Source organism: Arachis duranensis, chromosome 8 (assembly GCF_000817695.3).
Source record: "Arachis duranensis cultivar V14167 chromosome 8, aradu.V14167.gnm2.J7QH, whole genome shotgun sequence".
In the NCBI taxonomy this organism is placed as follows: Eukaryota; Viridiplantae; Streptophyta; class Magnoliopsida; order Fabales; family Fabaceae; genus Arachis; species Arachis duranensis.
The window spans coordinates 41,702,247-41,729,694 of NC_029779.3; the positions used below are offsets into that span (position 1 = coordinate 41,702,247).

The 27,448-nt window shown below is 34.1% G+C and overlaps 2 protein-coding genes across 3 annotated transcripts; one reads left to right on the forward strand and one right to left on the reverse strand.

Annotated features, from left to right (window-relative positions):
* Nucleotides 1-227: 227 nt before the first annotated feature.
* Nucleotides 228-4,399, reverse strand: LOC107462762 (prefoldin subunit 1). 2 transcript variants are annotated; one of them, XM_052252463.1, is made up of 7 exons: nt 4,198-4,366; nt 3,141-3,244; nt 2,987-3,040; nt 1,037-1,142; nt 857-863; nt 668-752; nt 228-556 (listed from the first exon to the last, which is right to left on the reverse strand). In XM_052252463.1, exons 2-7 carry the CDS (start codon nt 3,219-3,221, stop codon nt 446-448), a joined length of 444 nt encoding a protein of 147 aa, XP_052108423.1. In that variant the 5' UTR covers nt 3,222-3,244; nt 4,198-4,366; the 3' UTR covers nt 228-445. The 2 variants fall into 2 exon arrangements, 1 of the variants encoding a protein (XP_052108423.1); XR_008001953.1 differs by having other exon boundaries at nt 668-863; nt 3,141-3,199; nt 4,198-4,399.
* Nucleotides 4,400-10,883: 6,484 nt separating this feature from the next.
* Nucleotides 10,884-21,910, forward strand: LOC107462761 (protein LONG AFTER FAR-RED 3). The gene is made up of 17 exons (XM_016081399.3): nt 10,884-11,083; nt 11,491-11,558; nt 11,687-11,826; nt 11,913-12,073; nt 12,864-12,965; nt 13,334-13,406; nt 13,898-14,004; nt 14,088-14,211; nt 16,362-16,556; nt 17,245-17,330; nt 18,982-19,089; nt 19,295-19,390; nt 19,477-19,575; nt 19,951-20,025; nt 20,699-20,830; nt 20,933-21,048; nt 21,574-21,910. Exons 3-17 carry the CDS (start codon nt 11,748-11,750, stop codon nt 21,746-21,748), a joined length of 1,728 nt encoding a protein of 575 aa, XP_015936885.1. The 5' UTR covers nt 10,884-11,083; nt 11,491-11,558; nt 11,687-11,747; the 3' UTR covers nt 21,749-21,910.
* Nucleotides 21,911-27,448: the final 5,538 nt, after the last annotated feature.

Sequence of the window (27,448 nt, forward strand, 5' to 3'; positions counted from 1 at the left end):
TCCCCCTCTTCTCGGGGCATCTCCTCCAGCTCCGTTGCAACCCCCGGTAAGTGATAATAACCAAACTACTTATCAGAGTTAAGCAAGGCTTTCTCATTTCTCACACTAGGAAGGAGAGAGCAGAGACAAAATTCGAAACGTTTCTGCTTGGATAAGCACACCTCAGTCTCACAATTTTATATGAAATTGCAAACTAATCTACAAATTAAGATAACATACAACAATCCTACAAAGTCAAACTCAATATTTCAAAGAGGATAGCAAATCATTCACTAAAGCACCTACAAAGTCAAACTCAATATTTCAAAGAGGATAGCAAATCATTCACCAAAGCAGGCAACTCATTCCTTTGCATTCTCATGTCGTAAATTTTCTATTTGCTCGAATGCCCTAAATAAGGACTTACGGGACAATGGTTGTTAATCTCAATCATAGGAAGTTTACATCATACATTCATCGACATAATTTGACGTGCAAGACCAGGATCTTGTTGTAGCAGCTCTCTCAAATTGTTTTCAACCTCTGCTATCTGCTTCTCCAAATATTCTTTCGAGCTCTGACAAAGCAATAGACCAGTTATATTGCCGCAAATGTGAAATTTAATTTTCTGCCTTTCAAATAGGAAACCAGTGCATGAATTTCGTGCAAACAAAGGAAGGACATGTACCTGTAATGAGATAATTGAAGCTTCACTGTCCTTTAACTTGTTCTCCTGTTCATTCATTAACGCTGCCTTCGACTCTAGCACAAACCTGTAACAATATGACAGTAGTATGTCATGCATATTATAACACCCCATGAAACAAACTTATATGTACTCTTTAGACGCAAGCTCAAACAGGTATCAACAACTCACGTTCTCCCTGCGAAAAAAAAGGAAAATTAAAGATTCATCAAATGTCTGTGAAAACTGGGGCATCTAATAATCGCAAACTGCAACACAGTATTTCAAATTAGTATGGTTGTATCCAAGACAGTGATAAACACTGCTTTATTTAATGATAGTAACACGTTTCAACTAAGTTTTATCACATACCAATGGATTTGTAAACATTAGTATCATCAGGTAACTGCTTCAGCTCCTCCAAGGTCAAATAAGCCCGTTTCTTTTCTGCTTCTTTGGAACGCATCTGGTTTTGCACCTGCAGCCCAGTAACTAACATAAACTTCAAGTTCTCAAAAAGCCCCCTAATATACGTACAACTCACATGCAAAATTAAATAATCAAGGTTTTCATTTCCTTTTCCTTTTATGGCCTTCTCAACAAAAACAAAACTGCATTCTCTTTCAAAACTAAGAGTTGATATAAATGTTCTTTATATAAGATTTGACATTATGCAAAAGCATTCACATCCTACCAATAGTTCTGCTTTCAACTCAATAGCACCTCTAAATAAAAAATAAATAAAAATAAGCTTCGCATTCTTTTCAGAAATGAGTCATACAAATATTCTTTATTCTTTATATCAGATTTGTTAGCAATGCATAAGCATTCACATCCTATTAAAATTAAACTATAGTTTAGCTTTCAACTCAATTGCATGGAGTACCTAGAGTTGGTTATATGTGGGACATGGAAATCGTTCGGACAAGAATCACCCTTCTCAATACAAAAGCTTCTTCACAAGATGGCAACGGGCATCCGTGGGGGCGGATACCCCTCCCCTGTTCCCCATCCCCGTTTACAAAAATGCCCCCTGTCCAGACCCCACCCTCGTCACGGGTCCCCATTTAATTGTCCCCACAATGGTGGATACCCACGGATATCCATAGGTATTGCCTTTAATTTTTTTTTTAAAAAAAAAATTAACAAAACACAATCCTTCAAAAATTCAATAGTTTAACATAAGGTAACACAATCCAAAGTTTGTAACACATTTTAACATAATCCAATATAAACATTAAATATCCAACATGCAACTAATAACTTTTATATATAAGTGAAGATATTTTAGTAAATTTCCCCTTTGCAGGGATTTCGCAGGTCCCCGTTTCCATTTATTCGCGGGGCCGGGTCCTATCCCTGTGGGGATTTCGCAGATTCCCATTTAACCCACCGTCGCGGGTAATCTCCACGGGTACCTGCTTTCATGGGTCTAATAATTTTGCCATCCCACTCTATTCCAAAGAAACTAAACCCTCCCGAACACCAAGAATAAATCAAAAGACATGCCAAAAATTGATGGCAAAAAAAACCACGACAGGAGTTTAACGGGGACCCACAAAATCCCCAAGGAAACAAAGATCCGCCGCAGCGAATAAACAGAGACCCCCATGGGGACCTGCCAAATCCCCGCAAAGGGTGAAATTACTAGAACACCCTCACTTATATATAAAAGTTATGTTATATTATTTTTTTGGAAACTATTTCTATTTCATTTTCTTTTAGTGTGTATATTGGAGATTTTATGTGTATGTGTGTATGGATATGTTAAATTTGGGTTTAGATTATGTTTTAATATGATAAATTTGGTTGAATTGTATTGCATCATATTATGGCTGTGTTAATTCTTTTTAATTTTTCAAATATTAATCTCCATAGACTCCCCTCCCAGGAGAATTAAATTGGGACCCGTGACGGGGATGCGACGGCATGGGGCCATTTTCCTAAACGGGGATGAAGGGTGGGGGAAGGGTACCTGCCCTCATAGATACGCATTGCCATCCCTACTTTAAAAAGAAAAGCCCAACAATTATTTTTCAAAACTACTAGGATCTGATTCCATTAGTATCATGAACACATTGCCTTTATCAATGTCTTACCAAAAAAAAATTCCTTAATGTTATCCTAACTAGTGATTAGGTTTCAATCACGTGCCGCAATTTATATTTCAAGAAAACGGGATACAAAATTCAGTTATGCAGATCTTGATAGGCTCAATTAAATTCAAATTATTCATCATCATAATAATAGAACTCCAATTCAAAATAATAATAACCAATGATGATAATAATTTGAAAAAAAAGAATGCAGATTTCAACAAACCTGTTTCATTTTTCCAGTACTCTCAATCATGCGACCTTGAATTTCAAGGAATGCCTGCATTTATGGATTAAAAAAATGTTAAAATTGGAAAAATGTTGCATCAAATAAAAAAAGTGTCATATATGAAATTTCAAGATTATTTAATTATACTCACAGTTCTGTTGGCTTCATCTGCCATCTCTATCAGTGAGAAAAGATAATCCTGTATTCTCCCTTTTTCAGCATTGCGAAACATAATTACATATTAGATCCATACCCCTATGCACATTTCTTCAATTATAACCACTTATTTAAACCCTAGTCAAAGCATGAATTCTTCTTTTATATGGCAAATATATCACATTCTCATGGTGTTCCTACATCGATAGTATCAAAGAAGCACAGTGTTCATCTGATTTGATTTTAAAACAAACTTACACAGCACAAAGTACAAATTCTTGGTACAGGTAACAAATCATACATGTTTGTTAGCTGAGTTTATGAAAGAAAACAAATTGCAACAAACATCCAAAAGCATGAGCATTTGTCATTCACTATAAATTTCAACAGTTTCATTCTCAAATCCAATTTTATATGGACCTATTGGGACTGCTTAGCTCTTATCCAACAAAAGCTAATCAACATATAATGAGAGATAAGGACACTTTTGACCATAAAAAGGCCACGTAGATTATTATTCATTCGACATTTCAAAAACTAAAAAGTTAAGGCCTTAATCTCGGTTCTGGCCAAAAGGGATTCTTCAGAGAGATATTAGGGACAGATGCATGGATCAAACACTACCAGTGTTCTTAATTAAAAAAATTGATTTATTATGAGGCATTATCAAATAGTTTAATCCATTTAACCAATCACACCTAGTTAGAAGAAGAAGGCTTTGTTGTTAAAAAAACAGAGAACCTCCAACAGAAAAAAACTGTTCCATACATTCACACATGCCACAGAACTAAACCCTAAACCTTGAAACAATAAATAAAAGCATAATCGATTCAAGGAAAAATCTTCCACAATCTGCAACAAACACTTACAAAGAACCCCGACAAGAACAACAGGAATCAAGCGAAAACCAAGTTCAAAGATCCCTAACCTTAACCAACCGATTAATTAGAATCGTGTCAACAGGAACACCCAAACAACAGAAAATAATAGAGAATATAAAGAGGAAACAATAAAACCTAGAAACGGGAAAACAGAAATGAAGAAAGGAATACCTGAAATGACGAGGGGTGCACGTACGCAGAGAGAGAGAGAGAGAGAGAGAGAGAGTAGGGAGGATGGAGGAAGAAGAGGGAGTGTCGTTGACGCTCACCGCGGCGATTCCTTCTGATGGTCAGCTGCAGTAATGTAAAAGTTTGAGAGGGAGAGAAAAGCGATGGAGAAAGAGATTGAGATGGGTTTAAAACTTCTATTTTTATTTTATATTTTTTGAAAATCATTTTAATTTTTGGATTAAGATCCTCCGAGAATTAATAAAATAATAAATAAAGTATATTTTTATTTTAATTTTATTTTAAAAATTTTTAATTTGCATTAAAAAGTGACAATTGATTTTTTTTAAATTTATGATCAATTCAGTAATAATGGATGAAAATTATATTTGACTTACTTATGTTAAAGGTTATTTTTATAAAATTGTTATTGAATTAGTCTTATTTTAAAAAAATTAATCGTTAGTAATAATGTGATATATTTTATACAAATTAAATATTTTTTGGGACAAAGTTAAATTTAGGAATATTTTTAAATTTTTTAACAAATTTTAAGAACAAAAAATATATTTTATCCTAAAATAATAAAATAAGATGCTAATCACTTTTAAATTAAAATACTGAAGAAAGATACAAAATTTATTAATAATTAATTTCTCACTTTATTACTTTACCTATTTTTTTAGAAGTCTAAATTCTTTATCTTTAGATTATCATATTTTTAAAAAGAGTGATTGGTTTGTTAAAATGAATTTTATTTTTAAATAGATAAAATAATTCAAAATATATTTAGTTGATCTATTTTCAAATTGTATTTTCATTATCAAAATTAAAAGTTATATTCTTACAAAACAATAAAATTATAAATATAGAAACTCTAGGAGGTTAGTAGTTTTTAGTAATTTTAATCATTATTTGACTAGTATAAATTTTAAATTATTTTTAATAAATAAATTTTATTAATTCATAAATACAAATTTTAGAAAATATGGATGCAATAAATTATATTGACTCATGCGTATAAATTTTTGGTAAATATAAGTGTAAATTATATATTTTTTGTGTACAAACACTTATAAATATGAGTACAAATTATTATTGACTAAATATTAACCTAAATAATATTTATTGATTACATAGCATTGCTATTATAAATATATATTTAATTCATAAGTTATTTCATCGACTAAAAATAATATTGTGAATGGATTAGATTGCAAAAATATCAATTAAACAAAGAAATTTCGTTTTACTTAAAAAAAAATTGCTATTGGATAAACGTTGATATTTATATACAATGATATTTTTATTTGGATAAATTAATTAAAATTGAAAGAGAAAAGATAACAAATAAATGATAGTAATAACTAACCTTAAAATCATGAAATGAATGAATAATAGTTAATGTTCACTAAATTGAAATAGGAATTTCCGCCATAATAAAGTATTTGTATTATATAGATCAACGTTTATTCTAAGTTTTCACGTAATGTTATGCCATTGTCAAGATACATTGTTACGCTCACTGTTTTTTTTTGGGTATAGAGGGTCGCAGCGGGATCTCACATGATGGGAGGCATGAAAGTGATGAAGAGAGGGATGCTCTTATACAATTAGAGGAGGAGGACGTAAGGAATGGGATTGACAACTGCATCAATAGTCTTGTTGAAAAGCTGTTTCCGAACAAACGTTTTTTGACATGAACTATGGAGGGTGTAGTTTGAGCTATTTGAGGGAGGCCGGAAGGTTTTCGAGTCATGGAGGCTGGCACAATCAAATCAATTCCAATTTTCGTTTGACAGGGAATGGGATATTATGAAAATTGAGAAGGGTTCTCTTTTGCTCTTCATGGACTATGCGTTGCATGTTCGCCGTTGGAGGACGGGGGTGTGTATGGAGGAGTAGCTGATCTCTAATATCCCAATTAGAATCGTTTAAAGCTTTGGAGGTGGCTGGGAAGTTTGGGTTAAGGACCGGTAAGGCAATGGAGGTAGGATTGTTTGACGTTAAAGGGAGAGAAACTCGGATTATTAAAGCAAGAATAGATATGGAGGGAAGCCGAGAAGTTAAAGACTCACTAAGGGTTACAAATCTAGACAAATTCAAAATTGATGTATGGGTACAATATGAAAGGCTAGGGACGGTGTGCACATATTGTGCAAAAATAGGACATGATTATAAATCATGTATTGCCTTCATGGAAGACTCAAAGGAGAACAAAATGAAGGAGGACAAAATAGGAGAGTGGATTCGGGCAAACCGAATTGGGATGCGGGTGAAGACTAAGGAGAACAATGTACATCAAAAAGAGAGAAAGCATTTCAATTCAGCCAGCCTCTTCGTAAGAAAAAGCCACTGTCAAATTGTCCAATAGAGCGTTTTTCGAATTTGAATGTTAACGACAAGCCCCGGAGGAATAAGGAAGAAAGGGGAAAGTATTTTGTAGAGAACCAAAATGACAGCAATGTTACTTCTGTTTGCAAAGGAAAATTCAAGAGGTTGAAATAGAGGGCAAGAGAAAGTCAGGTAGAAACGGAGGTGGTGTATGGTGTAAAACGAAGGGCTGAAGAGGATATGGAGATAGAGTTGGATCTAAAGAATGTTGCTGCTAAAAGTAACAAGGATCAAGAGATGGTGGAGGGTGACTCAGAACATGTGGATATCAAAGTTTTACTATGGTAGACCCGAATGAAAGCTCAAGAGGAATGGCTCTAGCTTGGAAGGACTTTGTAGAGGTACAAATTCTGTTCTAAAATTTATTTTCCATAATTGTTACAATAAAAGATGAGATTAAGAATGTGACATGGGAGCTGGTGGGTGTTTACTTGAGTACAAATGAACAAAAGTGAGTCCTCCAATATGATGAACTCTCTCTCCGACTTCAGCAGTTCAAAGGAAAGGTAATCATCTTGGGGGATTTCAATGCTATTAAGTGTAATGAGGAAAAGGAGGGGAAACTTTTGAGGTCTGTAGCTTTCAAGAAAAATTTTAATGAATTTATTGATGGAAATAAGCTAGTTGATTTGGGCATGATAGGACAACGTTACACATGGTCTGATAGGAGGATGAAGGATGATTTTATTAAGGAAAGGCTAGATTGTTTTATGGGTGGAATGGAGTGGAGGGAGCAGTTTGAAGCTGTCATGGTTAGAAGATTGTCTGAGAATGGTTTGGATCATGCTCTGCTTTTGCTTGATTCAGATCCTCTTAGATGGACTACTAAAAAAAGGTTTAAATTCCAGGAGAAGTGGTGTGTGGTAGAAGACATAAGGGGGTTGATCATGGAGGTGTAGAGCATGGAAGTGCAAGGCTCTCTTATGTTTTCTCTAGCCCAAAAACTGAAGGCGTGTAGGCATTGAATAGTGCAATGGCAACAGAATATCAAACCTAACTCGAAAAAAGCAATTGATGAGCTAAGCTTGCAGTTAGATCAGCGGACAACAAGAGTGTTTGAAGATGAGGAGATAGGGGAATCGGAGAAAAGGTTAGAAGATGAATTGCTAAAAGAAGAGAGTTTTTGGAAGAAAAAATCTAGATGTAAGTGGTTAAAAGAGGGAGACAACAACACAAAATTTTTCTACCAAATATTTCAAGCTAGAAACCCAAAAAACAAAATCTAGGGACTAGTTGAAAACAATGGTAAAGTTGCCTCGAACCCACAAAGCATAGCATTGGTGGCTGAAAATAATTTTCAACCATTGGATTCTGGTGATGGTTTTGATGATTTCAAGCCATCGGTTACAAGTTTCATGAATCGTAGACAATTGAGACATGTCTCCTTAGAGGAAACTAAGATAGCAACTTTCAGTCTATGTCTTTAGACATGGCTTCTGGCTTTGTTCGTGCATCTTAACAACAAACTTACCATTTTAGTTTGAAAATGTTCTTCTGGGAATCAATGGCACAAGCTCATGGTTCACAATGTGGATTTTGTACACCTGGTTTTGTTATGTCCATGTATGCATTATTGCTGTCAAGTGAAACCCCGCCTAGTAAAGAGCAATCGAAGAATGTCTTGCTGGAAATTTATGCCCGTGCACTGGTTACCGACCACTAGTTGATGCATTTCGTGTCTTTGTCAAACCTAATGATATGTTATATAATGTGAAGTGTGTGATAGGTCAAGCATGCTTGCATCTTCATTCTTCATGTTCTTATAGCTCTTCATGTTTCAGACCCATGACCTCATGAAGTATTCTTTTATCAATTGAAAAGTTACTCTGTAAAACATCAGAAAATAAGTCACAAGAAATTTTTTTTGTTGAATATTAATTCTATATTGAGTTTTTGGGATCGTTATTTTACGGTTTAAAAGAGAAGTTTTCTATCATGCAAATCTTCCTAAATATATTGCATGTACCTTTTAGCAACTCATTATATTGCTTTTATTATGTTTGGTTTATTTCTTATCTTTAGGCAAATTATGTCTTCTAGTTATTAGTAGAATGCTTGATTACATGTTTAACATAATGTATACTCAGCTGATAATCTATCAATGCTTGTTTCTGGCTAAAAATGTACCAGCTGATAATAAAATTGGGCCTATTGTTTATGATGAGGAGCTTTTCACCATAGAATATGTAACCTGTGTGGATCAAGTATATAACTTACTGAATAATATCTAACTTTTGACTAGGGTCTAGCTATACAACAAATATCTCCTTTAAAATCTCACTTCAAATCGATATGAATTGACCACTTCTATGTACTTTCCCCTACAGAAATGGGCTACAAAAAATACTTGGCCTTTTAAAATTTTTTGACGATTCATTCTTTAAAAACCTGAGAAGTTTTGACTTTCTGGTTTTTTTTTTTGTTAATTTTGTTTGCAATGTTTGGACATGTCATTTTGGCCCTCACCGAGGATGCAGTCTGTTGGTCATGAACTAGTTGTTGCAGCATATATCTTTGGGAACGACCTTGATCCCAGGTCTGCAACTAAATTTCTTCTGATGTACCATCATCTCTGTCATTCGTAGAGTCAAAGTAGCATGAATTGTTATCTAATATTTGTTGGCAGTAAGATGTGGGTGGAGAACGACCACTGGGGAACAACAGGCCTTGTGGACATTGCACCTGGGACAAGAGGTCATCGACAACATAAGTTTCCATAATAATTGTCATATTTTTCAATGTCCAAGGATTAAATTTGTTTCAAGCGTAATGACATGCGAATTGCTTGTCCAAACAAGGTAATCAACTTGGTGGTGGCAATGCTGTCTGCAAAAAAAGGTGACAAACAAAGGTGGTGGCTGCCTACGACCTTTGCGATTAGTGTGGTCCTTTATGATGTTTTATATTTCTCTTTCGCTTTGTTAGAATACTGGTTGGCCATCTAAATTCCTTGACACTGCACCTGTGTAGCAAATTGCATTGTCCCAAACTATGAACCGCAAGTCAACTTTGGACTACCATCACGGCTAAGTATATGAGTTTGGCCGACAATCTGCTAAAGGTGTGCAAAATCAGCTTAGATGCTTTCCATGTAATAAGTTATGTCCTGATAAAAAAATTTAAGTAACTCCTGGTTCCATTTGTGTATAAAGATTTATGTTCTCCTTTACACTGGGAGCCACTGGTATTTGATGTTTGTAGACATGTGGGAACAGAAATTGTTTTACCTAGATTCATTGAAGTGCACTCATGAACGACAAGCTTCGTTTACTTTAGTCACACCCCCGCGTTTATGTTTGCGGTTTGGACTACGGTGATTGGGTAGCACAATCTTCTACGCTATGCTCCTTCCGCTTACTTCCTGTCTCCTCCTGTCACAAGAACAGCAACATGTGTCTCCTACATGGTCTATCCAGCTCATTTTAGCAATCGCTGACAAAAATTAAAGTTAGCACGGTAGCATGACCCTAAAAAGGAAGGAGGGGAGTCACATTGCCATTTTCTAATTGTTGGGAAGCAACTTGTCTATTTTTGTATCGAAAAACGGCCAAAGAAGATATTTACTCCTTGTGAAAAATTGAGAATTAAAATTTAAGAGCAAACGACTAAAATGGTACTCAAAAGTTAGCATCCCTAACAAAATGAATCCTAAAAGATGCTAATGATAAATGAATCCTCGAAAGTTTTAAAAAGACAACAAACAGCGACCTCAAGCACGATATACAAGCACCGATACTCAATCCTATGTCAAATATTGCCACAAAACCAAATTAGTAGTTAACCAAAAATTTAAAATGGATGAATTTTTTTATTACTGTCTTGTATGCAGCAACCTATTAGCAGTGATAAATTCTTAAACTCTGATTTGCTACGAATTAGTCATTGACTTATCAGATTAGAGTGTGAAAAAAAAGTAAAAAAAAGAGAAAGTTTTGTAATGATAAAATGACATTAATTTTACTCTCTTTTAATTAAAAATGAGACTCAAATCTAAAATTTTAAAGTGAGATTGAAAAAATTATGTCATTTAAGCTATAAATAGGTAACACATCAATTTCACTACATTTCAAATTTTTAATAAATAATAAGTAATTATTATGATGTCTAAAAGTATTTGTCTCACTTTATAAAAAGAGTTAAAAATTAATATTTAATTTTAAAAATTTAAAAATAAATAATTATTAAATATTCAAAATTTACCATAAAAAATAAATTAAATAAAAATTAGAGATCAAATTATAAGGACCATAAAGTCCACCTGGATAATATTCAAAACACTTAGTTATAAGTTATAACTCAGACATTTAGTTTCCGATCATTGGAGATGCTTTAACTCACCTCTGCTCAACACAGTTCCCCATTTCTCTTCCTCTTCCTCTCCCGCTGTGGTTTGTCACCGGCGCCAGAAACGACTCTTTAGCCCTCTTCGACGTCGTTCCTCTGGTTGAGCTTCGTGCTTCCGTTTCATTCACTGTGTCTTGTTATTTGAAATTTTGTGAGTTCCGCCAATGTTGTTTGTTATCTATGGATTTTTACTTCATTTTATCCTTATTCATGGAGTTAATTGGTTTTGTGATGACATATGTCTTTTAGGAGTGATATGTATTGTGTGTTCCATCTTGAAATTTTGAGCAGATTTGATTAGCCTTCTAAATATTAGTTATGCGGTTCTGCAAGCTAGAATTGTTAAAACTTGGTTATAGTTCGATATAATTTTCGCAGTGTGTATTTAAAATTGTGATGCGGCTGAGACCTCTTAGTCAACTTGTAATTGGATCTTGTTATTCAAATTTCTCTGAAATTTAAGGGTTTTGCTCCGTTTTGAATTACATGTTGAGCTAGTGATGCAATTGTTAGTTGACTTTGTGAAACTTAGCTCTAGTAATCTGATTTTTCCTGCAGTTACGTGGTTGATGCTGCTGTTCCGAATAACATTAGCACATCAAGACGTGAATTTCATGATTTTCTGAGTAAGCCATCATTGAATGACATCCTTCCTTTTTCCTTTTGTCTTAGATGGTTTGTAATATAATATTCTTGAGTAGAAATTGTTTATTTTTCAGTACAAGAGATGTAATTTTTGAGTTAAACTTTTTAGGGCTATTTTAGGAAATTGCTACAGTACTCCTGGATATTACATTGGGACAGAAGAGTGCCCAATGAACTCTCTTCTCAAGCTGCTCTCCACTGCCATAGCTCTCCTCTCCATTCTTTCTTTCTCCTTTCTTCACCCAACTCGTAAGTTATAACTAACCTCTCTCTGCTTTTGACACTTTTTGTTCCCATTTGCATTGCAATTCAATAAGGTTTTGAAAAATTTCCAGATTTCTTGGGTTGGAAGGCACTAATGTCGTCTCAGCAAGTGGCAGATTTGGTTGTGAGGAATGGGGTGATATATACAGGTGATGATTCTCTCCCGTTTGCAGAATCCATGGCAGTGGCCAACGGGAGGGTTGTCCGTGTTGGAAACCATTCCTATGTGCAGGTTTTTCTTTCACTTACCCATTTATTTCAATTTTGAATTAACTTCGTTTATTCGGATGCATGCAAGGGCATGAATGGAATATATAGAATTCATCAGTTCCATCCTATTACATTACATGGTTTTTGGTAAATTTGGGAGGAATGAGGTTGAATACAAACATTTCACCCCCTCCTTCATGACCAGCATATGAGCATGGGCCTAATCCTTGCTGTTTTGTAAGCAACTCGATGGTGGGATAGCTCGCTGTCATGGATCGATACCTTGACATTTGTTTAAGGGAGGATGAGCCTCTGTTTTGCTTTACTTGCCACACTCCCTGGGTTGAATCCAAACATTGTAGTTATAATCCTCTTCATACCTTACGTTCACTCTATCCTTGAATATCCAAACCATGGAATGGAATTGATATTCTGTTTTGTTTAACTCTACTCCACCATCCACTTCATTCTATTAAGTAAGGGATTGGAGGAATGTGGTTCAAAGGAGTTATAATGTTTGGATAAACAAGAATGCATTATATTGGTAGCAGCAAAATACGGGGTTTTGGTAAAACGGAATGACGTTTGTTCCATTTGTAACCACTCCACTTCATATCCGTTATAAAATTCAAGCAATGAATGAAAACTGATTACATTCTTTGAGCTCCTTTCCGTTTCATTCCACTGAAACTCAAACCACCAATCCAACCACATTCCATTAGTCATTAGTTACGCAAACAAATGTGACTTTGTTATTCATCTATGTGGGTTTTGGAGTCCAAACTGAGTCTGATCGCACCACACATATGCAGGAGTTGGCCAGCTATGGAACTGAAGTGTTGGATCTTGGTGGGAAAGTTGTGGTTCCGGGGTTTATTGATTCCCATGTGCATTTCATACCTGGTGGATTGCAGGTTCAGTTCATGGTTTACGCCCATATTAAAGTTTTACTCTTTTCTCTGGTGCTCATGTGTTTCACTTTGCTTATTGTTTATTTATTTTTGGCAATAATGATATGGTATATATGTTCAAAACATTTAGTAGTCCTGGAAATACTCTCAACCTCTAGCGTGACTCTTGAAGAAATTGTATGTACTGCTACCTTATGTATCAGGTGGTGTTTTGAAGTGAGAATATCAATATTATATCATTGATTTTGTTTTCTTGTCATAGACTAGGATACTCAATTCATTTGTGTGTAAGGAATTAATTATGTTTAGAAATCCCATATCTTTACGATGCTTTGTTGTGTTCCCCCCCTTTTAAAGTCCTATTAGAGCAGATGATGCAGGTGGATCTGACAGGTGTGAATAAAAAGGATGAGTTTATCAGAAGGATCAAAGATGCAGCACAAAGTAGGCCTTGTGCTTATGCTAATTTCGTAGTTTTGATGGATAGAAAATTTATGCAAAACTTATGGTTTTCTTGAAGATGATCATACTCAATTCTCGTTTTAAATGTGTTCTTAATTTTAAACTTCTTTTGCATTTATCAAATTTGGTTGTGATTCTGAAGCTAAATATATCATTTAAATATGATGTTGATGCAATAAAAAATGAATGATACCTATGTTTTCATCAATTGTCTCTTCCATTTTATTAACCCCTAACTATGTTAGAGATCTGATTCTCACTTTCTGTCTCTCCAACTGGTGGGTTACTTTTCTTAGCATAAACATTACTAGTTGCCTTTCAGAAAAAGGTTTTAATTTTTCTTTCACGTTGCTAACAACAATGGAATATCTTGTTGAATCTGTCAAAAAATTATGTTCACAAAGTGGGAAATTATCAAGCATTCTGAATAATCGGGTATGATATGTACTCATTTTGTTCACTTTTAACTTTAGGTACAAAACGAGGTTCTTGGATTTTGGGTGGAGGATGGAACAATGATTTATGGGGAGGAGATCTGCCAGCTGCATCTTGGATTGACGATTTCACTCCTTACAATCCCGTGAGCCTTAATGTTTCCGATGTTCCTTAGTATTTGGATATCTTCTTTCATAATGATGTATGTTATTTGAATTATACAATCAGGTATGGCTATCAAGAACAGATGGTCACATGGGCTTGGCTAACTCAGTGGCACTAATGTTGTGTGGCGTGACAAACTTAACAGCTGATCCGAGTGAAGGGACTATAAAGAGGACTCCAGATGGAGGTAATGGTTTGTTATCTTTGTATTAGACAGATTTGGAATTCTGATCATTCTTTTAGATTCAATGTTTTTAACCTTCTGTAGTGATTATCTAAAGATTATATGATTACAAATTGGTCTTTCTACAAGTAATAGGGGATTACCCCTGTTTGCATGTCCTACTCTTTAATTAACCAAGTTTCGTTGCTGCACTGTCAATCACAAAAGGAAATAACTTAGAAAGTTATATATTATGCATTTTTAAGATGATTTTTGTATGTAATATTGAGAGTCTTATTACTATTTTTTTAGGTTAACTGAGCATTGTTTGGTAAAATCATTTGAAAGCCTCCACTAAATAGCTTAATATATGGCAGTTTTTCTATTTGACATGATATTGGAGGCTTATATTCAAGTGGTTAATAGTTTGATCCTTGCTAACTGATTTAAAATTGAAATTTAGCAATATGTAGGTTCGACCTGGCATTATTATTATTCGCATTTGAAACCCAAAGGACTTGGGTCAAAATGCATGTTAAATATAAAATCATACATGAAAGTTCACCTAACAACTTAATCTTGGGACAGTTGGCTTTTGAAACGCGCCCTGTTACTGTTTCTGGTCAACCTTTGCTGTCTATTATGTTGCATGGGTACTTCTAAATGGTTGCCACTCCACTTGTGGGATAGTTGTGAATACTTCTTAATCAATATAGAATTTATTCTCCTTCGTAAACATCAAATCTTATAGTTGAACTATTCTATTTAAGTTATAGAACAAATTAGTATGATATTCTTTCGAATGTTATATTTATAGAAATATTCTTTTTCTAATTTAATTACTCTTTTATTTATTAGGATAAATTATACTTTGTGTCCCCAACGTTTGCAATTTTTTTAAACATTTAATTTCATTCAATTTTGTCCCTAACGTTTTCGATTAATTCAATTTTGTGCTTAACATTTTTTATTTATGTCAAAACTATCCTTAGAAGTTTTCAATTTTGTCCCTGAAGTTCTACATGAAATTAACGTCCAGGATAATTTTGACATAAATAAAAAATGTTAGGGACAAAATTGAATGTAACTAAACGTTAGAAGTATTTTTGAAGAAAATTACAAACGTTAGAGACAAAAAATATACTTTACGCTTTTTCTTATTTTACAATTTTATAAAATATTTCCTCCCATACCTATACGCTGCTATTTGAAAAATTTTCATACCCCGGTATCTGTATTTGTATCTGAAATAGATATTGTACCTGTACCTAGGCAACTCATTTTGAGCAGAAGCTCCCTTACCTGGTTCTCACTCTCCTTTTTGTTTCTTCCGCAGACTATGGTTGCGTTTGTTTCCTGGGACTGAGACTAGGGGACTGGGATTGAGTATTGTGTTTGATAAGCAGACACTGGAACTAAAATTTCAGTTTTGGGACACAAAATTTCAGTCTCTTCATTACCTCCAGAAAGTGGGGACAAAATTTCTGGGAACGTAGATTGAAACTTTAATAATATTTCTTTTCGAAAATATCCTCTTTCAACTTTTCAAATCCCCGATTTTAGCCTCACACAACTTTTAGTAACCCAGAAAATCTCTTCCTTCTTTGTTGTTCTTCGCCCCTCTTTGCTGCTCGAAGAACGACCGACGGCATCACCGTTGCACGCTGTCGCCGGTTGGCCCTCCTCCTCCTCCGCTACTTTTGGTTGGTTTTCCTTTTCGAATTCTTCCCTCCCCTTTTTTGAGACTCCATTTCTGTTTCTGTTCCTCTTGTTCACCCTTTCTTTACATGCGAGACCTTGCTACCAATACCTATGGCGGATTTTGGGCTCTTTGTCATGAGCCGTTGTTCAGAATAAAAAACTATCATGCAATTGCTCATTCTACCACACCATATTTGCCTATTCTGTTGCTTCTTTTTCATTCTTCCGAATTTGGCTTTTCAGTCTTTGTCTCTCGGTCTCTGTCTTCCAGTTTTAGTCTCTCAGTCTCAGTCTCCCTTCCAAACGTAGCCTATATGTTTTGGTTATTGTAATCTACCAGTTTATGAATTTATTCCACCAATGTAAAATGCCAAATGCCGATTTCATTTCAAGATTCATTATTCTTCTGTATTGGCTAACTTTGTGCAGTGTTGCTAATTATTGTATTGGCCTGTTGACAACTTGTCATGCAGAACCTACTGGATTGCTGATCGAATCTGCAATGTCACTTGTCATGTCGCAGATTCCAGAGGATTCAGTAGATAATAGGAGGGAGGCACTGCTTAGAGCAAGCAATCTTGCCCTGGAAAGGGGTGTGACAACAGTTGTTGATATGGGAAGATATTATTCAGGGACTTCAGCAAATCTTTCTTGGGAGGATTTTACAGGTTAACTTGGATGGTTTGAGTCTTTGACATTCATTTACAGCTAATAAGATGAAATTACTTATCATATTTCTTAGTGTTATTTTATAATGTTATTTTGTTTTTATTTATTTGTGTCATCTGAATGACAACATAACCATAATGGAAACTCTTGTGCTTGTTGGGAATTGTGATATTTACTGTTTCCTTGCTATACATATTCTTTTCTTTTCCTTTCTATATATAAACATCATAGTGCTAACTGTTGCCCACTTGAGCAATTCACAAGTCTTCTAAGATTTCTTAATTGGACCACTGCCTAAGTTTTCAAAGAACTGATTAGGCAAACAGTGCCTTTTGTACTGAATTCCAAGATATAGTTGTAGAATCACAATCAATGCATTGAAATTGAATACAATATTAATCAATGAATTAACAACCACGAATGTTGAGGAATTACATTATTCTCCACTGATGATTTCATTTTTGTAATACCTTAAGTTAATCTAAATTATACTTTCCGTTGTATAAAAAAGTAGATGGGAAATATTTTGTTGTGTGGTACAATCCTAAAGCCAATAACAATGCCTGTTGAATTGTCAATGCTTTCTCCTGATGTTCATATATATCTAATTATGATCAAAGTCTTATTCTTTTGTTATGATGTTTTGCTGTTTGTTGTTTCTTAGTTTTATTTTTTCAATCTTTACAGATGTTTATCAATGGGCTGATTCTATGTCAAAAATGAAAGTTAGAGTGTGTTTATTTTTTCCAATGGAGACATGGTCACGTTTAGTGGTATGAGCTCTTCTTCACTTATGGTTATTTTAATAAAAGGTTTAGTATTGTCCTGCTCTGCCTAAATTCCTAGTGATGATTCTTTTTTGTGTTTATATGCCTTGATTTCTCGGTGGTTTTGTGTACATAATAAACCTCCGATCTCGTTCTTGACAAAAACACACAAGCGACAAAGTAGTCCTACCAATATTTTAGATTAACAAATTTGTCCCTCATCATATATATATATAAGATTTTACAGTACAAGATAATCCCATCAAATCCCTTAATTTTGGGAGCCATTTTCAGTTATTCTAATTACAATGTGTGTTGGTGTGTCAATTTATTTGATAGAAAAAGAAATTTTATTAGAAAAGAAGAGAATATACAGAAGAGGATAAGTTATCCCCACAGAGGTACAATAGATAGTTAAGGCACTAAAACAAGCATCCCATCTCATGTCTTGGAGCTTATTGAATAGACCTAAAATACATCAAGCTGTCCAGGCCTTTAACTGATGAGACTCTAAAAGACTGCTGTGATGGATGAGTCTTTGGAGAGCAGAATTGTTAGTGTATTTGGGGCTTCATCTTCCTCCCTACGATGGTTCTTGGGCCTTTAACCATGCTGTTCAAGCTGTTTATGTTGGTCATCTTGAGGACACGATGTGACTTTTAAGTTAGCGTTGGGACCTGTTTCTTTTGGTCGAGTGTTAGGACCCTTTAACTGAGACAAGTATATGTGGAAAGGTCTGAGGGACTTGGGTATTATAGGGTGTCCAATGTCCTACTGAGACAAGTATATGTGGAAAGGTCTGAGGGACTTGGGTATTATGGGGTTCCAATGTCCTACATCGAGTAATCTGGGATGTTTGATGTTGTATTTAAAGAAAGTGGTTTTTCTCCCTTAATAGCAGCTTTTAAGGTGTAGTTTTACAATTTCCATGGGTACTTAACAATGATATCAGAGGCAGGTTGTTGGTGGCAGGAAAGGCTACCTATAGGCTGGATTAAGGTGAATACTGAGTACTGATGGTTGGGTCTATGTCGATAGTATGGTGTTTGTTGTATTTAAGGAGAGTAGCTTTTAAGGTGTGGTTTCTCACTTTTCTTAGGTACTTAATAGAAGGTCTTAAACGGGTGTGGATTTACAGAGCCTACAACAGGACTTAACTATATGTGGTATCAAGGGAAAGTTAGTTGAAAGGTTGTTTGGCTTTGATGTCACAGCTAAGGGTTATATTAGGGCGGACTCTAGAAAGGGAAGGGGTCTAGAACATTCTATAGTGATAGACAAGCAGGTTTTGTGGGATATGATGACACCTGGCATCTATTTGTGTAAAGCTCATGAGCTATGAAGGACTTTCCCTCTTAGACATATCGTGAAATTGTAAACCGATGCTTTATAGATAAATGTTTTGTTTGTTTTGCTTTTGTGTAGAGGAACTCTATCCTCTATCTTGTATTACTCTTCTCATCTTAATGAAATTCTTTAAGAAAAGGATTATATGGTTTGCGGAATAGAATTTCCTCTGGCTGTAGATGCAAAGCCTATGCACAGATTTGTATTGATTTCTAGGGTTCTTAGTGATTTGCCATTGCATAAGGGATAGTGCACTAATCTTTCTTCACATTCTATTTTGGAATTATAGTTCTAACACTTTCCTGCTCAGCATGTGATCAACAAGATGGGTTATGCCTTGAGCGAATGGGTGTACATTGGTGGTGTCAAAGCTTTTGCTGATGGCTCATTGGGTTCCAATAGTGCATTGTTTTATGAGGCAAGACCAAGCATTCAAACTTCCTGTTATTAGTTTAAAATCCTACATTGTTAATATTCTGTATTCTATTTTCACTTGATCTTGGTGGAAGAGTGTTGACAAGGGGACAGTATCTTTTGGTAGACATAATTTTATCCCCATGTTTAACCATGGTCATGTAATCATGTAGTCTTGATGGGATTTACTCTGGTATTTTATTTCGTAGCCGTATGTTGACGATCCAAACAATTATGGCCAACAACTTATAGAGTCCGAAGCTCTTTTCAACATGGCTTTGGAGTCAGATTTATCTGGTCTGCAGGTGATTTGTTCTTCTTTTAGTATTAACACTGATATCAAATCAAATTTTAGTAACCAGCTAGTTGCCTCGCTGTTTGTATCTGTCAGATTGCAATCCATGCTATAGGGGACAAAGCAAATGACCTGATCTTGGACACATATGGCTCAGTTGCCTCTACAAATGGACCGAGAGATCGAAGATTTAGGGTAATATGGTTACTGCAAGTTAAATCTAGGGAAGCTTCTTAATAGGAAACTGAAAATAGAGTAAAGAGAGAGAAGAGAAGTTTTCTGAAATGTGTATTATGACTTCTCAAATCTCAATTGAGTGAGTTCAGTTTATATACAAGAGATAGGTAGTTTGTGGGGGAAGCTATTCAAAGGGTAATTTAGACTTTGCACTGTTAAGTTAATGACAGCTAGTACAGCTTTCATCCTAGCTGGCAGAAGCTAGTTACTGCTGTTCCTAATGTTCTAAGCCAATCTGAGACTTCTTAGCTTACCCTATTACTTGTGCTATAGGGATAGAGTTCTAATATAATCTTTGTGAATTAAATCAAGTTACTGAAACTCTGGTTGCAGATTGAGCATGCTCAGCATCTGGCTATGGGAGCTCCACACCGATTTGGCAAACAATGGGTTATTGCTTCTATGCAGGTTTTCTATGACTGTTATGTTTTCACTATCCGTTTTGTCTTTGCCCTCTTAATATGATGATATAACCGTCACTTGAGTAGCTGAAGTGTGCAATTTAAATCAGCGTTTGCTAAATATGTTCTAAATCTGTCACCTCTCATCTTTTTGTCTTTTATGATGATGTATCATTTCATATATCATTTAATCTTGTTCTTTTTATTGCAAATACAGTTCCATCTTACTATGCTGAAACTAGATATTGTTTATATTATATAATACCATATCAGAGTACCTTTTGAATCTTGAGATGTGTTTTCCAAACCTACCACTACGAGTGCATTTTGGTACTCAAAGATGCATTTGCTACAGCTTTACAGGGATTGGATTCTAGCGGGGACTAATCTTATTCTATTGCATTGATAAAGTAGCTTTTCCAAATTTTACATTAATAACTTGTTTGAAAATCCTAGAAATCAGTACTGGGATGAGACCTTTCTCTCCACTACCATGTTCCCAAAAACTGCCTTTGGTTTTTTACTTTCAATTTGGCTGATTCTTGACTGGCATGAAAAGTAACCTAATATGCACCCTTTTGATATATATGATTCCCTGTTCATTTGTTTTATGCTTTGAAAGTATAAACATCATCCTTCAAAAGATTTGTGACCACTTTCTCATTACCAATCATCAACAGCCAGATCACTTGCTGAATGATGCGGACACTGCCAGGAAAAAGCTTGGCAAAGATAGGGCTGACAATGGATCTTATTTATTTCGGTCACTCTTAGAAAACAATGCATTAGTGGCATTTGGTTCTGACTGGCCTGTAAGTTTGTGACATATATTAGTACTTGTCACTATGCAAATTTTCATGCTTCCCAACAGAATTAGTTAAAAGTTATGTTTTCACATTGTGTCTGTTTTACAGGTGGCAGACATAAATCCCTTAAGTGGTATAAAGACAGCAATGAGAAGACAGCCTCCTACATGGGAAAATGCATGGATTCCATCAGAGTGCATTTCATTAGATGATGCGATAAAGGCGTAAGCAGGATAAAGATCTTTTGTTTGAAATTTGAATAAAACCACTGCGTATTCAGTTCGTTAGTACTAATAATATTCGTACTTCAATCTGGCACATTGATGCATGAAGCCATGATTTCTGATTTCTCGATGATGATTGCATGTTACATTCTTGCTCCTTCTTCATATGATACTTTTGATGATTGTAATGCTAATTGTAATCTTTTAACTTACTTTTCAAAGGTGTTTTTATCCTATGCTCATAATGCATTTTCAACCTCGTGTACATGATTTTCTTTTGAGTGGTGCTATATGATGTGAATGTCTTATGAAAAGTGTTGAACATTAGTGGTCTGAGATGAACAAATATATTACTAAAGAGCTGGCTGAAATCATGATTCGTGAGGAGGTTAAAATCTACAACAGATAACGATGACAAATATTTTCATACCAGTTTCTTATTGATACTTCTTTTTATACTTCCTCAGCATTTCTATTTGCTTCTTCCTAGTCATGCATGATTCTAAATCTCTGTCATCCTTACAGGTATACCATTTCCGCTGCTCGGGCAAGCTTCCTTGACAATGATCTGGGATCCTTATCTCCAGGGAAACTTGCAGATTTTGTCATACTAACCACTCATTCCTGGGAAGAGTTTGCTGAAAGTGCATCTGCATCTATTGCCGCAACATATATTTCCGGTGTGAGAGCATATCCTTGAAGGTATTCCATAATCTATTTCAAGTTTTACAATCAAATTTGCATCAGATGTGCCGAAGGAAAGAAGGTTGTAGCGCCAGTCCTCTCAGGTTTTAATTTCACATACGCATGAGAATGTGAGAAAACATTATTTTAATTCCATATTGGTGTATTGATTATTTCATATTTGTTCTTGTCATGTGAGTTTTTCTATATTTCTTTTATACAACTACACTAGGTGTACACCAAAATCAACTACAAAAATCAGCCATTGTATTTTTATACGTATACAAATACAAAAATTTAAAAACTGGAAAAACAATCTCACTCTCACTCGTTCGCATCCCTTCCCATACTCCTGAGTCACACGCGCCAAACCATCTCCTCCACTCTTAGTCGCAATTCTCTCGTCACACCTGCTACCATCTTTGTCTTTGCGCTTCATCTTCACCGCTGAACTATAATCAAACAAAACTTCTTCGTCTTCCCTGCTTATGCATTTTGGTGAGCTTCTTCTCTTGCATATCCTTCTTTCTGATTGATCTTCACTACTTTTCTCCCAAATACTCAATTTCAAGTTTGATTTAGGTCTTGTGTTTGATTATAGTTCATTAGAGAATTTCGTTTTTCTTTTTTGGGGTTTTTGTTTGTTTTTGGTGTTTGAGTATCGTTTAACATGTCACATTAGTAAATTTTGGCACCATCTACAAACAAAGTGATGGAAGAACTAACATGATTAAGTTAAAATATTTAAAGGACGAATTTAATAAAAAAAAATTCGAGAATCAGTTTAAAATATGAGTGATCTTTCAGAAACTAATTTGACCATTTACTCCTTACATAACCAATTTTTTTAAGACTAATTCAGTTTCTGTAATTTGCTGTTCTTTTATATTTTATTATCTCTTATTCTTTATTTAATTTTATTATAGAGAACATCGCACAATAAAAAAATTTCATTCCATTCAAATAAAAAAGAATTAATATTAAAATAATCTCAATCTCAGTCTCAAATAGATTATACCAGGTAAAAAGATAATATCATTTCGATAACAAAAAAATCCCTCCTAACAACAACCACATCAGTCTAACATTTATCAAACATCCATAACAAACATAACCATCGTTGTTAACAATACAACACCAATGACATCAAGTCTGTGTCTGTAAATCGGAAGCAAAATAATCATGCTAAAAAAAATAGAAGGTACATCATTACAATCCAAATAAATAAATAGAAGAAGATACATTAATGCTTAGATTAGCTATCAACTATATAAGAAATATTTTGAAAGGCATTGAACAACTTTAAAATCTTATTCTTCCAACATATAATTTTCAAACAACTATTATATGTAAAATACCTATGTCACATTTTTTCATTGATGTATACTACAACCACTATTTTAATGATGATTCAACTAATTTAATCCGACATTGTAGTAACTTAAAAGGGGATATCTCTTCAAGATGAGAAAAAAAATTTTAACCCTATTTAAGTGTTACGACTTAATTCGTTCTAACTTGAATTGAGCTTCCTTTTTTCTTTTTTCGCTTTTTTTAACTATGGTATAATATAAGTATCTCATATAACAAAATTTTCAAATTTAGCTTTATTATCATTTTCTCTCAGACAATATAACTATTTTATATGATTTTTTAAATAAGTATTATCCTAATTTCGAGCCACTTTCCAAACCTTTATATTCAATATAGCCAAATTAGTAGTTGAAACTTTATATTCAATAAAACTCAATTTTTTTTAAGTAGTAAATTACATATATTTCCTAGATTTCGAATTAATTTATCCAACTTTTCATAAAAATTTCAATTAATTTTGTATTTGTTTCTCTTCTATTGCAATAATTGATCAAATTTATAGATTTTTCTTCTAATATTTGAGTATAATTGGCACTACAAAAAAATGTTTAAAATCATCGAATTTACCGGCAAAATTCTTAAAAAAATTTGACGGTAGTATAAACATCATCAGTAATGTTTTACCGAAGGATTTTAGAAATTCGACGATAAATTTTTGACAGTGTTACTTCCGAAATGACTATTTTCATTTTTGTTCACCGTTGGAAAAAAAATTCGGCAATAACATTGGCACCATTTTAATTTTTTGGCATTTTAATTACTGTTAGATAATTCTATCAAAAATTCTAACGGTAATTTTACTGCCATTAAAAAGCTCATTCGCGCTAAAGTTACCGTCAGATCTTGTGATGGATAATCAAATCCGACAGTAATTTTTTGCCTAGCCAAAAAATTATAGCAATCCCTCAAAAAATTCAACGATAAATTCGACAGAAACATTTCACCCAAAATCTAACGGTAATCAACAAATTTCTTGTAGTGTGGCTTGATATCCAACTAGTGAACGTGACAAGTTTTGTTTGAGTTTTTATACTTAAATATAAGGCATTAGTTAAGATTAGATGCATTACAAAGTGTTATAATGATTGGATTGAAGCAAATTTTAGAACCGATGAAAATGACAATTCAAGTTCTATAACTTTTATGTTGATCATATTTTTCCGTTCACAATGATTCTAGGTAAAATTTGTTGTAAAAAATTAATGCCAAGAATATTTTTTTCTGTTGTCAAATTTTGACCTCTTCACAATAATCGAATCATAACTTGTACTATAAAAGTTTAAATTAGGAATTCTGGTGCCAATGTGTCATTGAAAGGCTAAAACACAAATCTTCAAAATCATATGTCTATGTCTAACAAAACAGTGAGGATTACCCGTATACGTGAAGCTCTACGTACGAAACCTAAATTCACTTACGCAGACAAAGTTTTACGTGCCACATTAATTCGGCTCGTGAACTCACATTTTAGGTCCCATTTGGCCTCCAGCTGCATTTGAAGGAAAAAAGGGCTAGAAGGTAAAAGTAATGAAAATATTCACTCAAACAATAAAATAATTCATTTCATAGGTGATGTGACATATAAAGAAAACTGATATTTTATATGCAATCAAAAAAAGTAAACTAATGACATAAAATGTGCAATCATAATAAAATTTAAATTTTAAAATTATTTTATTTAATAAAAATTTTAAGAATTAAATTGAGATTTTAAGTACTATGACGACAACAATTCTGTCAAATCTTCATTAATGGAAAAAACCATTGTTTGTAAGACATGGGCCAAGACAAACTAACTTTCAACATATAACGAAAGATTTTGGGGCAAAAGAAACAAAAGCCCAAAAATTACTATGATCTTAACTAATTCTGGTTATAGAAAACTTGATGGTTGGCAAACTTAATTCCTCGCCGATAACTGTGTGCAAAGGCTGCATTAAATAAAGCTACGTCCGTGGGGTGAAAACAATGCAAAACGTAATAATATGTCATTGATAAATGTGCCGGTTTTGTCCCTTACTCTCACATACTTGTCACGATCTAGCATTGACTACATGTGCCAAATTTTTTTTTTTTTGGTGATTTCTACATGTGGAAGATAATTTCCTACTTCCTACACCAAAATATGAACCTAATTTTGATTCATCTGAAGCTTATATAGTGTGTAAGTAACTAGCTAACGACTACCTACACTTGCAAGCCAACCAACTCTTAAATCGGTAATATTAAGGAAATAATAAAAAAATAATTCAAACAGTTTAAATTTATTTAATTTAATATTTATTATTTTTAATAATTAATTAATAATAAATAAGATAAATTTAAATGATTTTAAATTTTTTTATTATTTTTTAAATATTATTGATAAAAAATAATCTATAAAGCAATTGAGCACACAATTTACTGATTAAATTTCTAGTATTTTGTTTAAGTTCGAAATCACGTATTCAACTTTTTTGCTTCCTTACTACATTTGATTTTTTTTTCTTAAAGAAAAAGTTTACAGGAGTTGTAAGTATTTATAATTAAAGAGAATTTATATTCTTTTGATTGTTAAATCAATTTCTAATACTACATAAAAAGATCATACATTATTTTTAATACGAATATAAAAATGGAGATTTTGATTAAATATTGATATTTGAAATGTATTATAATATTGTAAATGTGCAAAAAATACCGATACAACACGCAGGGAACGTGTGCTGCAGTTTGACACGTGTTCAACACGTATTCTGCGTGTTGGTCAGAATGTTGACACGTGTCCAACATGCACTCTTTGTGTGTTGGCAGAATATTATCATGTGCCCAACACACACCCTGCGTGTTGACTCTCACTACAAGAAAAAAAGGCCTGTCGTCACACTTTTTTCTTGCTACGCTTTAAAAGCATGGTCAAAAGGGTCAGCGACTACGCTTTTATAATGGTAGCTATTGACTAGAGATTTAGCTACGCTTTTCCGTGTCACATTTCAAAAGTGTGGCCAAAAGGGATCAATCGCCACTCTTTTATGTGAGTGACGATAGATTAGTGATTTGGCTTCAAAAGTGTTGCAATAGAGGGAAATATGCACACTTTTGATGCGTGACTAGTTTCTTTTCCTATGTTCACATTTTTAAAGCATGTCCATATCCTCTAATTATTTGACACCCTAAAAAAGCATAGCAATAAGCTTCCCACATGAAATTTAATTTTCTACCAATGTTTTTCTCCAACACTTAAGTTTTTTTCAAAACACATCACTCAAGAGAAGTGACAACCCTAAACCCTACTCAAACCCTTTTTATTACTCTTTAAGAACCCTAAACCCTAAGAACCTTATCTCGTAGCTCTCTCTCAGCTCGCAACCCTCTATCAGCTCGTAGACCTCTTCATCACTGAGAACTCATCTTCATCTCTCAACTCGCAACCATCTATCCCTCTCTCGCAACCCTTGTTAACTTCAATTAGTGTTGCCTCTGTCGGCGCACCCTCCATCGGCGCGCCCTCCGTCGGTGCTCATTCTCGCTTGTAAGGACTCCCTCAGCGCTCACTCTCTCTCACGCGAACCCTACCTCTGTCAACGCGAACTCTCTCTCGCTCCTCCTTCAGTCGTCGTTGCCTCTCCCTCAATTAGTGCTCAACCATCACCATAACACAAGAAGGTACGAATTTATTCCCTCGCTATTTCTCTATTTCAATGTATGTAAATTTGTTTGTTGTGGCCATAATTTCGTCACCTTCTGAGACTCCCCTTTCTCTATTTCAGTTACAGAGAATTTTTTCGGTTTAACTATTAGTGTAGGTAGGGGTGAACGCGGATCAGATCAGATAGAGCTAAAATCTCGATCCGATCCGTACTAAAATATCGGATCATATCCAATATCTGCAATTTTTAAGCTTGGATCCGATCTGATCTGATCCGCACATTTGTGGATCGAATTGGATCGGATATCGGATATATCCGCAAAATGTAAAAGTATATTCTTAAAAGCTTATTTTTATTAAAAAATATCAATAAAATTCTCCTTTTCTATTATTTTTAACATGTTTACTTTTAAAATAATATTAAACATATTTTTTAAATAATAAAAATAAAATAATACAACTTATATGATAATTATTAGTTGAAATAAAACATAATAATATTCCCATTAGATTAGTGATTTGGCTTCAAAAGCAAGGCAATAGAAAAAAACAGGCACACTTTTAAAGCGTGACTAATTTCTTTTCGTACGTTCACATTTTTAAAGCGTGCCCATATCCTCTAATTATTTGACACCCAAAAAAAAGTGTGACAATAAGCTTTCCACTTGAAATATAATTTTCCACCATTTTTTTCCTCCAACACTTAAAGTTTTT